Raw genomic sequence first — 17,060 nt, forward strand, 5'->3', positions numbered from 1 at the left:
CAGAACAGACCTTATGTTCTTCGGGGCTCATGTAAATAATATCGGATTTTACTAGCGACATTAACAAATGAAACCACTCTTGGGATGGCCCAACGGGGAAACTAAACTTCCTGTTGCTTTGCCATAAATTATCTTTTTTAAAGATTTTAAAATGATCGGCAATGGTGGGAAACTATAAAAGTCTAGTGTAAAAGCATCTACAGCTGATGCATCTGGGTCTTTCCACCATGATAAGTAAGTGTACATTTGGCATTGGAGCGAGAAGCGAAAAGATCAATATCTGGCTCACCAGTAGTATACATTATGCGTACTTGCGTAGCAGTATAAACGCTTCATGAGATAGTTCCCATTCAGTATCGAGATTTACATTTCGTGATTCCCGGTTTACTTCTATATTGTCTTTCGTATATTTAATATTTATATACGATACGATGCAAAAAACCAAAGATTTCGCTTCTTCGCACCACTGCCAAATCCGTCTGAAAAGGTCTTTCAAATTTCGAAATTGAACGCTGCCCATGCGATTTTCATCGCTTATAGCTGTCGTATTGTCTATACGAAGTAATATAAACCAGTCACAACGACGGTCATTAGAGAAATATTAAGAGGTAAACAGTTCCAATTGGTTTATGTGGAAAGCTTTTTCCTCGGATCTCGACGCTCCGTGTGCCCTATCGTCTCAAGATCATATGAAGTGGGCAACATAGAATAAGTGCATGAGAATATATTATTCATTCCCCAGTTCGGGTCATTTAATATTACTTTCGGTAATTTAATTTTCTTACTATAGTTTGGGTCGCGTTGCAAAGCTTTTTTTTTATAGCCACCCAAATTTAGCTGCAGGGCATGCGTTAATAAGTACTCCGATCAGTTGAGATAATTCTCTAACGGAACAAGAGTGTAGTGACAGAGATTTTCTAACCATCACGTTGATTTTCTTTCGTTTTTCCCGTAGGTAAAAATATCGACTGAGTTGAACATAAAACCTAAGTCTCGACAAACCTGTCGCGGTTTTAATGTCCTATTAGTATAGTTTATGACAAAGCACAAGCATTCTAGTAGGTTAACCGTATGTTTTACGTTTCGTAAACACTCTACATAAGAGTCCCCGACACATAAAATATCGCGCTAAGAAAGACCATAAGACAAAGCCGTAAATTCATTTAAGTTAATAAACTAGGGTTTCCATATTCAAAATGGACGCGCAGATATTTGCGGCAATGTCTCGCAATAAGAATCAGTGGGTAAGCTTCCTTCAAATCAACTGTAGCCATGAAGCTACCTGTTGGTAAGTATAAGCTTAACAGTTGGTCTGTGGTTTTCCATTTTGAAATGTTCTCTAGGAATAAATTTGTTCAGCTTTTCGAGATTTGGAATAAAACGTTTGCTGTCATTAGATTTTTGTGACAAAAACGTTCTCGAAATAAACTGGTCATGCTGTGGGGTGCAAGGGACGACTGCATCCAGCTGAAGTAAATTTTGGATCTACCTCCATAACGGCTTTTTCACTACTTGCCCAATTTATTTGGGGTACAACGTCTTGAAAAACCGGACGTTCAAAAGTTACAGAGTCACCGTTTTTAAGCGAATCTAAAACAACTTCATTTGATGTTATTTTCGACCAGCAATCATAAAAGAATATTTTATTTTACCAGCATGAGGTAACTGACTCATTGTTGAGGAGTGGCACCGGGCTTGCCCTGGCCCGCTGGTCTGGCTAGAGGGTTCGGAGTTGGTTGACTGCTGCCCTTCTCTGGGCTCTCCCCCCCCCCTTTTCGACTCGTAACGAGGAGGGCCTGACTCGTTTCCTTGAAACTGGTATTGGTTGCGCGCCGACGTTTTTGTCGAAGTTGACGGAGCCGTGTTGCTCTTTCCCGAAGATACAGACTTTTTATCTTTAGCCATTGTTTCTCAATTACTTTTGAGCTTTTATTTCCGGGAGTTTACTTCCATAGAGTAAATCGCCCGCATCTTGATTTATGGTCAAGAAAGGTTTTTCTAGCCAGGGTGTGACAAGCCTTGTACGCGCTTGGGTTTTGCAATAATGCAAGTCTAATAACATGCGACAACTGTCGCTTAACAGCTTGATAGCAGTGATCTTATCGTCAGACGATAGAACAGTAATATCTCGGTTTATGGCTATAATGCCTACACCCAACTGGCAGCTGCCACAAACAGCGTGGCTGTAATGGCCGCAGAAATTTCTGCATTAAGCATCTAAAGCGTACAATTTTCGGAGATAAGGTATTCTTTTAATATCTTATCCTTCAAATCTTTGGTGAACCCTTGCGGACTAATGATAACCAAAGTGAGGCTAAGTTACCGTGAATTTTTTCCCCAAGTTTGGGTGTATGGTCGGTATATATATAGCCTCACCTAACGCGGTAACCAGGTCTGGGTCCAAATCAGGTACTTTTGGAGCTGGATTTTCAGGAGTTGAGCCTGGCGCCGTACCCGCAGGGTGTTGCGTCTTCAGGTAAGATCTCCGGAACATTCTCGATGTATGGAGAATTCGAGTCCTGGTAATCGAGCTGGTTGTCCGGAATGTACCATTTCGGTCTCCGTGACTTCTTGTTCGAGAAAGCAACGATGCTTTCTGAACAGAACAAAAACCAAACCATAATTTAGTTTTATAAAAACTAAAATAAAAATAGTACCAAAAATGTGGGTAGATTTCACCCATATGCGCGAATGCGCGTTTTACTTAGTGTTATCTCGCGGATAACATTCAGTAACTAATGTGCATATCAACATGTGTTCATAATAGAATCACCATGTCTTACATGCGTTATGCCTTCGTGTTGACTCACGGTCAACCCCCAGGCTGCCTTCGTGTTGACTCATCCATATGCGCGAATGCGCGTTTTACTTAGTGTTATCTCGCGGATAACATTCAGTAACTAATGTGCATATCAACATGTGTTCATAATAGAATCACCATGTCTTACATGCGTTATGCCTTCGTGTTGACTCACGGTCAACCCCCAGGCTGCCTTCGTGTTGACTCACGGTCAACCCCCAGGCTCGCGTCTTGTTAAAAGTACGCGTTTGCTCTGTACTGACGAACATTTAACGTTCGAGCAAAACATTACGAATTGAAGGTTTGACAAAGCGTCAACCACGTAATTTAAACAATTACTTTTGATCATCCGTAGATGATGATAAAAATACTAGTCCACTGTATTTCTTGGTTAGTGCGTTTACGCTTTGGCATTGTGAAAACACTTTCAACTTTTACCAACGACCAAGATAAATTTAGTATCAAAAGATAGTGCAGTGGACGCGTGCGTCTGTTGCCGTGCACGAAAAAATAATGAGGATGCCACCACCGGTTTGCACCAACCTGAGGGTGGGGGGGAAGGTTTAGAGGCAATTGAAATACTTATTTTTTAGATTAAATAAACTACAATAATGTAAACTTAATAATTATATCGAACAATGAAGCGAGGAAATATAATTTTCTCTTGCGGTCACCATGCATTGCATGATCACGTCTAACCAATGTGTGATTCAGAGGAAAACCCAGCGAGAGTTAATGTTATTATCTCAATTTTTCCGTACAATCTTGGGTAGGTATATACCTACATAATGGTTTTTTTTTTCATGGCTTCGGTAAAACTGAAAGATGTTATGGTTTAGGTACCTGGTTAATATTTCTGAGTATTGTTCATTAATTTTCAAAATTAATATAATTAGCTGTTATTTAGATATTCATTTAAGACTCACCAAAAAGTATCGTCTCGTACGATTTTAAGTGATCCGTAGCATGTAAAATATGGATTTATTGCAGTTAAGTTAGCCATGTCGATTTGTCCATCTAGCACTAAGCACTAAGTACCAAAAAATCACGAAATGTTTACTTCTACAGCTACACAATCGTAAGATTTTCGTTGCCATGGTATAATTACCCTCCTGACTCATTACCTAACATTACACAGATAATGCACGCTCGGCTCCGCTGGCTGAATGGGTGTGCTACTCGCTATTTTGATTATTTTAACGTTAACATTACGTCGGAAAGGAGGAACAGTGCCAACGTTATTTTCTGATTAATTGAAGCACGAGCTTCGCTGGATTCGTCATAATAAGCCATTCTGTTTAAGAAGCGTTCTTCGTTGCGGTCAGGGTGTACGTGGGCTCCAGAGTGGCCGTCGACTGAGGAAAAAGTTAACATAGTATGTGTGGTTTAGTTAGGTAACTAGGACTGCTTTCAGCATCGGTGGTTTTGTTCGAGAACATTTCTACCGCAATGTCTTCTTCAGAAATGTAGTGCAACTAGTGCAATGAAAGGATATTTATATCGAAGAACTTTCAATCTTTATTCAACACCTTTATTTGTGGACCTTTGTGAGTATCAAAACTCACAAGATTTTAAAGAAACTCTGAGCCTCTACCAGGATATTTTGACGTTACTCGATGACGTAACGGAAAGTTATTGCTTCTAGTAAGTAAGGGTTTTGGGGCGCTGTTCACTTTTCCATGCATCATCTTCCGTGACGTTTTCGCTAGCGAATAACTAATTCTGATATACGGGAGCGTGCAAAGTACTCACAAATATCGAATCACGCCTGTTTTACCATTAAGCATTAAAGTGCGTTATTCAGGTGGCGACTGTACAACGTTAATAACGTCTCACTCCGTCGTTTTTGCGTCTGGGGTTAAAACATACAGTAGAGGTTCTGTAGTAATACAGAGGCCTTTAATATTCCCTGAAATCCCTGTATCACAGCCACAGCGTTTCCAAGGAACCCGATTACGTGTTTTGCGAAGGGTGTGAGTAAATAATGCGATTGTGTACAAACTGCGAAGCCGCGCAGTTAGCGGTGTTATGCAACCCGAGCCATCTCCGCCGCTCTGCCGTGTCGCAACAAAACACTCTATCTGAAAAACGCACGCTTTTCACGTACGTCCAAAACTGTTTTTCGCGGGCATAAGATACCTACTCCGCATAGCATAATATAAGATAAGCATCCGACTTTAATTCATTGTCCTCTCAATTATCTAATCTTTAGGTACTTTTATTTTGCTTTACCTTGTTTCTATTTGATTGTGTACCTAGATGTATTATCCTTTGGTGATTCTAAAATAAATATTTCATTGTAAGGTACTTAGTGTTTTCTTATGATTCTCTATATTCTTTTGTCATAACTAGTTTCTCAATTAGGCTAAGTAGTTTTACTTGAAATGTGACAATGTTATATTTTAGTGTTTATGCAGGTATTTGCATAATTTGACTGATCTAGTTTTAAATATGTAATTATTATATCAACTTCTATCTGCAACTGCATTTAATCTTATTTTTGTTTTTCTCTGAATGATTTTAAAGGTTATCTCTGATAAGGATAATAATATTAACTTACGTACTTTGCTCTTCTATATCAATTATGTTTTGATTTTATCTGTGCATAGATATAGTGCATAATCTTGCTCCCCTGATGTTGCATATCTCCATAGGCGGCGAGGACTGCTTCCCATCAGGCGGCTCGTTTGCTTGTTTGTTCATATAAATAATTAAAAAAAATCCTATTCCATTTTAATTTCACAATTTTATCATGGTGCTACTGAAAAGTAAGGCCCTGGACAGAACGTAGAACGTGCTGAGTGAAATAGAATCATGTGACAAGAATGTTTCACGGCTGTAATTCTATAGTCAAAAGCGAACTAATAAAATTTCAATTACCTAGGTATTGACATTGTTGTAAGTCGAGATACATTGTTTTGCCATCAAAGCACCGCAGCTTGCTAAGTTTGTGACGACGTAGGTAGTCATTGCTCTGAGCGACAGAGACGCACATATCTCTATATACAACCGTCTCAATATTGTGATGCATTTAATGCAAGTGATGTCGTGGTTTAGGCCGGTGTAATTACACACGTCTCTGCTATTCCCCTTTTTTCTCGAGAGTAGGTGTCCACTATCCAGCATAAGTAAGGCCACCATTTAAGCGCAGTTGTTATAACTTGAAGTGAAGATTTTGTTGGTTCACTTACATTTGACATGTGATGATAATGATATGGGCTTTACTATTGCTGCCCTCCCAAGCTGTGGGGAATGTATCAGATACACCGACTTGTGATTTGTGATATAATGTACAGACCAATTCTAACTGAGATCATTAGGACTTCTGAGGGATGTGCTTTGCCGTATAGCTGTATTGGGGCGGGCGAAAAGCACGATGAACGATGAACGAATGAAATTTTTAGGATCTCGTTCTAATGTCGTTGTACCTTTGAATTAATTGAACATTATTATTCTAGGTTAGCTTTCTTAGACGCGGCATCGCCGGATGAGTTTTGATTTCTCTTGTACAATTGTATAAATTATATAAGTAATTTTTCCTGAAGGGAATAAGACCATTACAAATCAAATCAATGAACGCGCACCCGCATTGCCGCATGTATGATATACTTAAATGAATGAGTTGAGGAGACATAATTTGTATTTGTAAGGCTGCTCCGTATACCATGTAGGTATATGAACGTTCAGTACGTTGCGTTGTTGTGAGTTAGCTAACTTCATGTGTAAAAGTTTACTTTCATTGTATTCATTACATTTATCTTATCTACAAACTATTATTAATTTATTACACTAAATCTTTGACACGGCGAAATGCTTTTCTTTGTCACTACTGTCGATATTTTTTATTATTACGTAAAATTAACCGTTAAATGAATACATAATACAATAAAAACGTATCAAGTCTGGATTTCAGTAAAAATAATAAAATCATGCATGAAAACTCTGTGATAGAAAAACATTACATATATTTTTTAAACCTATAGGTATCTAAAGGCATACAGCAGTGGGACATTAATGCAGTGCAGAAAAAAATGGTATTCGGGATACGGGAACAGTATTTTTTATTCTAAATTGAGGTACCTATTTTTAATATTTACTTGTTCTTTGCTCCATATATCTCCATTAGTGTAGTGTTTGAAACCGTTACCTAATTCCATAAATTAAGAACATACGGATACATTCATACACATAATTATTATATTCATAGATACTACTCATACATCCGTAGAATCCTAACAAATAAAACAAAATAATTACAACTTATGTAAGTTAGCATTGTACTTGTAGACTTCATCACACGTAAGTATTCTTCCGTAACTAAATGAATTGGCTTTACTTACGTAAGCCTTTGTCAGGGAAATTGACATCGGATCACATGTTAAGTGTTGGATTACACACCATCCGGAACGTGCAAGTAAATTGAAAATATGAAAATAAATAACAAACAACATACTTATACTGTCTTGGTTATGTTTCCTCATGGAAAAGGTAATTTCTAATTATTAAACAGTAGGCCTGAGAAGCTGAGACCTGGGGAATCATTGGAAATTCCACCTCGCTGAAATACATACACTATGCGGGAAAAAACTTGGGTTCTGTTTAAGTTACTTATAATTTTTATAGAATAGGTAAATGGCATATTATGTAGCTTTATAATTTTAAAGTAGTTTTGCATGGTCTAATGAGCTCATAGTAAATACCAGCTGCTTATAATCTACTACAGAATTCCACGATTTAGATGTACCTAATTAAATCGGTTCATCTACGCAAACATGAACACTACTCAACATTAAAATAAGGTAGGCTGACAGTTCAATTACAATAATAAAACTTTCGTAAATCTAAAAAAAATATTATTGGACATTGTTACACAGATTGACTGATCCCCACGGTGAGCTCAAGAAGATTTTAGTTGTGGGTAAAGTCTAAATACCTAAAATATGGATGTGTTCCTCGTTAACATACGAATTATTGGACATTGTTATCTGTTCACGTTTGAAAGCTTATTAAAACTTTAATGTTTATAAATAACTATACTCATAAAAGTAACCGTTTACGAAATATTTAAAAATATGTGTTTTTTTATCGCGCATGAATTGCACAAGTACTAGAAAAAATTAACTCAATAAACAATAACTTTACCGCGACGCGTCTATTTATGCTCTTTCTAAAAATATAAGTTTCATTGGTATATAATAATATATAACCATGTAATTACGAATTTGGTTTAGCAGAAGTCACTCTGCCCGGTCGCAGAAATGGGCGCTGACCGTAGTAAAGTATTCAATATTTTTGACCTATTTTACGGATCCATATGCGAGAGGTATCGTTTCAAAGCTAATTAAACCTTGATTATGCGTACTATCATTAGTTCTCAATAATTTTAGTTGTAACTGTAGTAGCTAACAAAATATTTGAAAATATGCATTGGAACCGATGTGAGTAAAACATGCTTCTAGCTCAATGAATTATATTTTTTCCGCAATTGATATAATAACAAAATAAACGGCGAAATGTATGACCTTTTCAAATAATAAGTTTTGTCAGTATTGCATGAACAATTAATGTTAATTTATCCATCATACTCACTGCGCACCGTCATATACATGGATGACCATTTTTGTTGCCGTTTTACCAAATAATGTTATGATAAGATTTACAGGACATTTCATATGCTTTCTAAAAATATAAGTTTTATTGATGTATGATATTATACAACCAAGTAATTACGAATTTGGTTTAGCAGGTGTCACTGCACCCCGTGACGTAAATAGGTGCTAACCGTCGCCTAATTTTATGTATTTCTCAGATCCTAGACCGGTTGTTATTCAAAAATAATTATAGTAGATTTAATTTGCTTTCAAATGATACCTCTCTTACATATGGATCCGTAAAATAAGAACTTAAAAATATTGAATACTTTACTACGGTCAGCGCTCATTTTTATGCGACCGGCGGAGTGACCACTAGCTCAAGAAGATTTGTGTTGTGGGTAGGTACTCAGTCAACGATATACATAATATACAAATACTTACATACATCCATGACTCAGGAACAAATGTCTGTACTGTACTCATCACACAAATAAATGCCCTTACCGGGATTTGAACCCGACCCGGGACCGCGGCTTAGCAGGCAGGCACTACGTGCTACCAGACCGGTCGCCAAACTTGAACACTTAAACGTATAAAATTGTTTATGTCGATGCGCCAGAGCCGCATACACCTGTGCCCCACCACCTGCACATGTTATCACCTTACCAAAGGGTAACCTTTTATGGCTGGCAGCTGGGAATTATGAAGAACACACGCGAATCTTGAATGCTGCACAACTATAATATCAACTATAACTTGCCTTCATTCAATTATTATCATGTTACAATTGCTTTTTACCCTCACTAGCTCGGAAACACGTGTTTAATACCAGCGGGTAAAAACGCATTTTATCCACTAGTGGATAAAGTAATTTGACCTAGAATATAGTCATTTTTTCTGCTTTAAAATTGGTGAAAGTGAGTGAATCTAGTGATGACGATGATTTACCACCTGTGGAACTACTGGAAGCAGTGATAAAAACGCGTTTTTTGCGTTGTACTTTCCTCGCTATAGTGAGGGGAAAAATTTTGTGTTACACTCGGGTGCAAATGTATTTTACTTCTCGTGTGTTAAAAAACTCGCAAGTTCAGGATTCTATTCTCGAACCACGAGCGAAGAGACTATAGAATCCTTACACTTGCTCGTTTTTCAATTCCACACTCGGCGTTAAAATACAACTTTGCACCCTTGTATAACAAATAACTATTGTTTCGTGTTTTTAGGGTTCCGTAGTCAACTAGGAACCCTTATAGTTTCGCCATGTTTGTCCGTCCGCCCGTCCGCGGATAATCTCAGTGACCGTTAGCACTAGAATTCTGAAATTTGGTGGCAATATCAGAATTCTATCAATCACGCTGACTAAGTGCAAAAATAAAAAGTGGAAAAAATGTTTTACTAGGGTTTACCCGCCCTACACGTAAAGTGGGGAGTGGATAGGTAGTAATGTGCAAGTTGCGGAAACTTTCCAAAAGAATCTTAAATTTCTTGAAAAATTCACGAAACTTTCACGAAAAATAAAGGGAATTTAAATTTATGAAATGGAAAGTTTCCATCCATACAATTGCCCATACAAAGTATGGAAAGTTTCCGAAGTTTTCCTATGTGAAAATTTCAGAATTTTGGAAAGTTTCGGTCGGCACATCAGTATGGATAGGTATTGAAAAATGAATAGGGGTTTACGGAAATCATTTTTTGATATTGTTAATATTTTCGGAAATAATCGCTCCAAAAGTTAAAAAAATGTGTCCGCCTCCCCTTTAACTTTTGAACCATAAGTTTAAAAAATATTAAAAAAATCACAAAAGTAGAACTTTATAAAGACTTTCTAGGAAAATTATTTTGAACTTGATAGCTTGAACAGTTTTTGAAAAAAAATACGGGAAACTACGGAACCCTACAATGAGCGTGGCCCGACACGCTCTAGGCCGGTTTTTAGAAAAAATATTGAAAGTTGCGGGCAGCACGGGTATCTAATTAGAAATCTACGATGTTTGGGGATATTGCTGTTCACATTTGAATTCCTTTGTTACCTAAAAATGTATCACATTTTTCTACTTCAGTAACTACATTTCGCATTGCGCTAATAATATTATTATTTAAGGACATTTGGACTTTTTTCTGTAAAGTAACGGGAAAACAGCTGGGCCGGCTGATAACGATATCGGCCAAGTTCATTACCGTACCGTTCAAATTGATTTGCGACCGGTGCACACCCAACACTTACACACTTTCCAAAGAAGTTTTTTTTATGACGTTTTGTAATGTTTGTTGTTTTCTTTTAATAATAATAATTTATAGCATAATTAGATTAATTTTTTTTTAGATTAATTAGTTTTTCCGCTTTTCTGTATTAAATAAAAAAAAAACTTTTTTTCTTGAACCGGTAATGAGCTTTCAAGATCAGTTTTCATTTGCCTTAGAATTTGGAGAATATACATATTATAATTTTTTTTTTCACCTTTGGTGTCACACAGAAATGTGCTAACAGTATGAAATAACCCATAACCTATAGGATAGAGTGGTGTTATGATGATGATGCGCAATTTTGTCAATAACAAGAACCAAGGGACGCGTCTTAGTTAACAACACCATCTACACCCTATCAGCTTCGCAGTTTTGTGTTTGACTCCTTGCGTATAATGAAAACGTTGTACGAGTACATTGATAAGATTATGGAACTAAATGAGATATATCAAGATCAAGATAAGTTACCTAGCTTCGACCTATCTAGGCAAAGTCACGAGTCCCCATGAACGTAACAAGTGCCTACTTTCCGCAGCGCAAAGAAAGTAAAACACTCATTCCTCACGGTGTCTCTGCCTTTACCGGGTCGCGTTCGCGTCCGGCTTGCCGAATTGGCTACTTCCACTAACTAAAATCGCCACCAATAGAAATTGTCAACAACGTAAACAAACCATTCTATAAAATATTATAGCACAATTTTATTATTTTTAAGGTTGAGGATCATAATGTGATATGAATTGATTAAATAAACACATGGATTTAGCCAGTATCTGATGAGTTAGAATGGAAATTAAAGACATTTTGACTACAAGGTTTGTTTACATTGTTCACAAATTATCTATTGACGGCGACTTTAAGTGGTATTCGCAAGAATAATGTTTCTAGCCCATTTAATGCGTTTCCTTTGTGTCCTATCTATGTAAATTTGACCGATCTCCAATCTCAAGTTAGAAGATTCGAGTGTCAGACACAATTGTTGATAAAAGTTGTAGACCTCTTAGCTTATCCACACTCATAAGACGCATGTCTTGCGGCGCGCAACGGACGTCTCCGCCACGCCGACGAAAAAGTGACCAAGGCCTCCAAGTGTTCAAAGCTGGATTCGAACCAGCGTCCGTCAGCTCTTAGCGAATGTTGTGCAATTACTTGTACAAATGTTAGTGCATTGAGAGGTTTAGAATATAGTACACAAAACATTTTTTTTCTTATAAACATAAGTTCCTATAACACCTGCTCACTCGACATCCCTTATCTCAACGCGTACCTATAATTAGGTAACCCCGGCTGAGAAACGCGATAGTAGGTAACGTAAGGCGAGACAAACGAAGATAAGTTGATAACGATTGACTAATATTTTAGAACATTTCCAATAAACGGACATAATTAAGGCTCAGTAAGGTGTGAAGTAGTAATATAACACGCGATATGCTTAGAATAAAAGTAAAAAAACTATATTAATCTTAAATGCCGTACAGTCAGCAACACACCTATAAATACAGAAAGTGGCAAAAATATGTATACACGACCTTAATGTACACTACAAGCAATAAAGTCCTGTCATATTTTTGGCACTTTGGCTGTATTCATAGGTGTGTTGCTGACTGTACACACTATTGGCGCCAGTCATTTAAAGCTATTTCTATCCTTAAAAAATCATAAACTGCATCAACAATAGTTATTTGTTATACAAGGGGGCAAAGTTGTATTTTAACGCCGAGTGTGGAATTGAAAAACGAGCAAGTGAAAGGATTCTATAGTTGAACCACGAGCGAAGCGAGTGGTTCGAGAATAGAATCCTGAACTTGCGAGTTTTTTAACACACGAGAAGTAAAATACATTTGCACCCGAGTGTAACACAAAATTTTTCCCCTCAATATAGCGAGGAAACTACAACGCAAAAAATGCATTTATCACTGCTTCCAGTAGTTCCACAGGTGGTAAATCATCTTTATTACTAGATTCACCTACTTTTATCAATTTTAAAGCAGTTAATTTGACTTTATTCAAGGTCAAATTACTTTACCCACTAGTGGATAAAATGCGTTTTTACCCGCTGGTATTAAAGGACAAAACACGTGTTTCCGAGCTAGTGAGGGGAAAAGAAAATTATGTCTGTAATATTAAAATCTACTTACAATATTCCGCGAGAATCGGTTGAGAATTGCGACCTACATACAAAAACAAATTGCCCGATTCAAACCATAATGATATCCGTCAGATTTTTAACTCGCTTCTTCTGTTCTTCTCCAGCCACATAACAAAGACGACAACATGGGAGGACCCGCGCAAGTCCCTGGCAGCGCAGAGCGTCACCGCGGGCGTGCAGCACCAGAGCGCGGAGACCCTCCTCGCGACGCCGGCGGCACAGACGGTGCCCGCCGCGCCAGCACCAGGTAACTACCATATTTATTTTTTAATACAGTGTAGATGCGTATAAGCATGGTCGCGCGATGAATGATAAAACAGCAGGCTGTCTCTATCGCACTTACAAATAGTGTGATAAGGACGCTTGCCTGCCAGATAGATATATAACACCAAGCTGTTTTAAACGTCAAACCCTTGCACAGTTTGATTAGTTTGATATGACTACACGTTTCATTTTAATCAACCTTGCCTTGGTAGAAAGAAAACAATGCCTTTTGGTTTAAGAAAATGTAAATGGGGTTCAGAATTTGTCTCTCATTTTGTCATAGTTAAGGGCATTACGCCTTTGCAACCTGTTATGTGGTTTTGAAAGGTTTATCGTCAAACAGTTGTAAAAAAAGACGCTGAAACGTGGGGGTGTGTTTAAGAAACAATAGTATAGGATCTTGTTTTTACCACAATCCATAACACAACGAGTGCCTTTCTTTTTAACCCCCGACGCAAAAACGACGGGGTGTTATAAGTTTGACGTGTCTGTCTGTGTGTGTGTCTCGCTCTCGAACGGATGAACCGATTTGGATTTAGTTTTTTTTTTGTCTGAAAGCTGAGTAAGTCGGGAGTGTTCTTATTTATTTTTGGCTGATACAGATAGTAGAACTTACATGACTCATATTGTTTTTGACTTTTATTATACCTAATCAGACATACAAATAGTCCAGTTATTAGGAACTCAACGCTTCCTTCAACAATGAAACGTTCAGGCTACTAACGTAAATGTCTTGGTTTTATGTGCTTACGTAGGTAGTTTACAAGTTTAACAAAAGCTAACGTTTCTCTTGATCTCGTTTTCACGTGATCTAATTGGCCACAGAGTCGCGTTTAAAATTATCATGGAACTGAAATAAAAACAAGTAAATAACCTGGATTCTAAAACTGATTTTATGACGGGTATTAACGCGTTGTTTCCGTCGGTCGATGTGAGACGAGCGATGAAAGGTGTTCGGAAAATACATCGGTGTCGTGTTGAGAGGCGACCGACCGGCGGCGCGGGCGCGGGCGCGGCCGGCAGGCGCTAGCGGCTTTCAGCGCTTGCGCGTTGCGATTGCGACACATCAACCACGAACCGCGTCCACAATGTCACCACTACCTTCTTTGTCTCTCGACCAAGAGATTTATAATTTTGAAAAGATGCTTATACACCATGCATTTTGGATGTACCTATGTTAAGTTTGAGTCAGCCTGTTTAGGGCGTCTTGTCACGTGTAGGTGCGTACACACTTATTTACGCATTCCTGTGATAGGTACAGTTCGGTACGTGATGTAGTCACGTTCGTGGCCGCTGCCGTATTCGCCGTGGCGCCGCCGCGCCGCCGCACCGAGCAAGTGTCAGCCGGCCGGTGCTCCGTCTTACCTTATCTCTCCTATTACCTCATCTGCACAAACTCTCTAAGTAGATCGTCTCTCAACACAAATAATGTGTTTTCATTGCGGATTCCTTTCTAATCGAAGTCGCGATAGTACTGAACCTGTACATACCCTGTGTTTACACTTGGCATATTTTATACGTGAACGCATAGGTTCCCCTTGTTTTGGCATAATTTTACAATCGAGAATTCTTTTTGGCATAATCTACATTGGCATAATTCACCTTTCGCATAATCTGTTATGGCATAGTATAGTTACGCATAATTTGTCTAGGCATATTTTTGTTTGTCCGAATATATTTCATGCATAAAGGTTATTCGCCGAATGGTTTTTATGCATAAATTATTTCTGCATAACATGGTTTAGTGGAAATTTACTACGCAGAATTATAATAGGTATTTCATGAAATAGTACATTTCGTTATTAGTGCGAGAAGTATCTCATTACTTCACGAGTCCCGAGACATTTTGCCACGAGCGGCACAACTCGAGACGAGTGAAGAATGACATTCTCGCACGTGTGACGAACGACGTTTTTTAATACAGTTGCGAAAAAACACTACTACAACGAAATAAAACGGTACACAATCCGAACTCCCAATTTTCGCATTGACATTGGCGCATTTTTTGACAATTCAAAGGCGTACCTATCTTGGAAGCTTTTAAACTTGCGTTCATATTTTCGATTTTGCTATCTATCCAACAAAATTTATTTATTTCATTGTGTGCCATAAAAGCATGAACATTTACGATTTGGGACGATTGTTTAATATATACCTACATTTTAATTCAATCAACTCATTTATGCCTCGAAGTATTGCAAATAAAGTTAAAATATCGAATAACAATTATTAAAAAATATACAGACGAATTGATAACATAATCCAACATTTGAAAGTATTTATCACCAGAACCCCAAAGGAAGGCGGTTTTTTTTTCTTAAAAATTATATAAATTATGTTTAGTATGACTTAAAGTAAACAATTACATATGAAATATCAATGTTATAAACATTAATCACTTAATAGTATGTTTATAGTTATATTCCGTGTTAGTAAAATAGACTAATATTAAAACAGCTCGGTATGTAGTCGAAAAATGGAACGCATACTTTTTACGCACTAGTGCGTAAAATACAACTTCTCGCACGCTAAACAGCCAAAAAACGGGCCCTTTTTGAGCAACTGTATTAAAAAATAAGATTTGACATCATCTTTAGGGAAAGTTAAAAGCATAATTTGCTTTTTACATATATTATATTATATGTAAATTAAACATTCAGAATCTAAAAGAACGTGATATCTACGGCTAAAATAAACATTGCTTTCCCATTCCTTCAACTGTTTAGAGTTAGGCTTAACGGGCCGTCCGGAACTTGGTTACCAGCTCCGGACGATGTCAGTCTGTCAGTTATTCGGCACACTTATTCGGAATATTGGATAACAACTGACAGGCAAAGGTATTTCGTCCGGCGAATTGGTAATCTGTGGGAACCTATTACAAAATAAAAACAAAATGCAGCGTGCGTCGGTTTTCACAAATTATATGAACTGCGCTGAATCTATAGTTATTGCGGATTAATCTTAAAACGTAAGTCCGGTAAATTTAATGGTGACAAACAAAAACAACAACAAAACCCGGCCAGGGGTAAACCCATAAGGATAGGAAGATAATTTTAGTGACGGACTCATCCGTTATTAATACCTATATGTATTTATTTATACCACGCATGTAAATCAGAACGAGCTTGGGCTATTAATAAATGGTGACACTTTATGCCCACTGTCCAGTGCGCCGAAGTATGAATGAGTGTGAACCTCTGCAAGACGAGGTGTCCAAGCGGACTAGTGCGGCGTGTTGTGTTGCCACGGATCACTCTTTTAGACGGGGCATAGGGTTTCCCCCACATATATCAATGCCGATAGAAAAATAACCTAATACTTAAGTATTTTCGAAATAAGCTGCAAGATATCAAAAGTCGGAGCGAACCGAATGGGATCTGTTTTTCTATATGTTTAGAATGGAAGTTAGAGCTAGTACAAGAGAGATTTTTACAAGCTGTCAATTAGTAGGGGTATCATTCATCATTTAAGTTTTGATTGAAAGCAGATGAGTTTTAGGGCCTAGGTATTTTTGTCAAGACTTTTCGAGCACCTGTGTGGTGTTCATAACCGCTCGCTAACGCGCAGTCTACACGAGGTAGTCCCGGCGTTGTGCGGCTGAATCACTTGGCGAGTGCGCCAGCGGAGCTGCGCGGGCGTTCGTCTGGCGCCGTTGTTTTCTTGGAACGAGCTCGCGACCTTCCCGGCGTCCACCTGATTACCGATCACGTGCGCGTACGTCTTAGACTATATCTCTACCTTGCAACTAGTCGCTGTTGAGAGGATCATACATGTATTATTGATTTTGATTAGAGTACGTCTGATTGATTTCAGCAGCGAAGAGTACAAGTAGTAACACGACAGACCTGGGACCGCTGCCCGACGGCTGGGAGCAGGCCGCGACGCCCGAGGGGGAGATCTACTTCATCAACCATGCCGCCCGCACCACTTCCTGGTTCGACCCAAGAATACGTAAGTTGATCTTACATTTACTGTGTAACTTGTTAGTGTGCAGATTATGGTATCGATAAGC

At 38.1% G+C, this 17,060-nt stretch overlaps 1 protein-coding gene across 3 annotated transcripts in view; it reads left to right on the plus strand.

Annotated features, from left to right (window-relative positions):
- LOC125225156 (transcriptional coactivator yorkie) overlaps positions 1-17,060 on the plus strand; it is a 50,575-nt gene that overhangs the window by 27,956 nt on the left and 5,559 nt on the right. Inside the window, exons 2-3 of one of the 3 annotated variants that reach the window (XM_048128731.1) lie at positions 12,889-13,031; positions 16,862-16,999. In XM_048128731.1, the coding sequence (XP_047984688.1) occupies positions 12,889-13,031; positions 16,862-16,999 (281 nt within the window). The remainder of the gene's footprint in view (positions 1-12,888; positions 13,032-16,861; positions 17,000-17,060) is intronic. The other 2 variants (XM_048128732.1, XM_048128733.1) reach the window with 2 other exon arrangements.

Source organism: Leguminivora glycinivorella, chromosome 4 (genome assembly GCF_023078275.1).
Source record: "Leguminivora glycinivorella isolate SPB_JAAS2020 chromosome 4, LegGlyc_1.1, whole genome shotgun sequence".
In the NCBI taxonomy this organism is placed as follows: domain Eukaryota; kingdom Metazoa; phylum Arthropoda; class Insecta; order Lepidoptera; family Tortricidae; genus Leguminivora; species Leguminivora glycinivorella.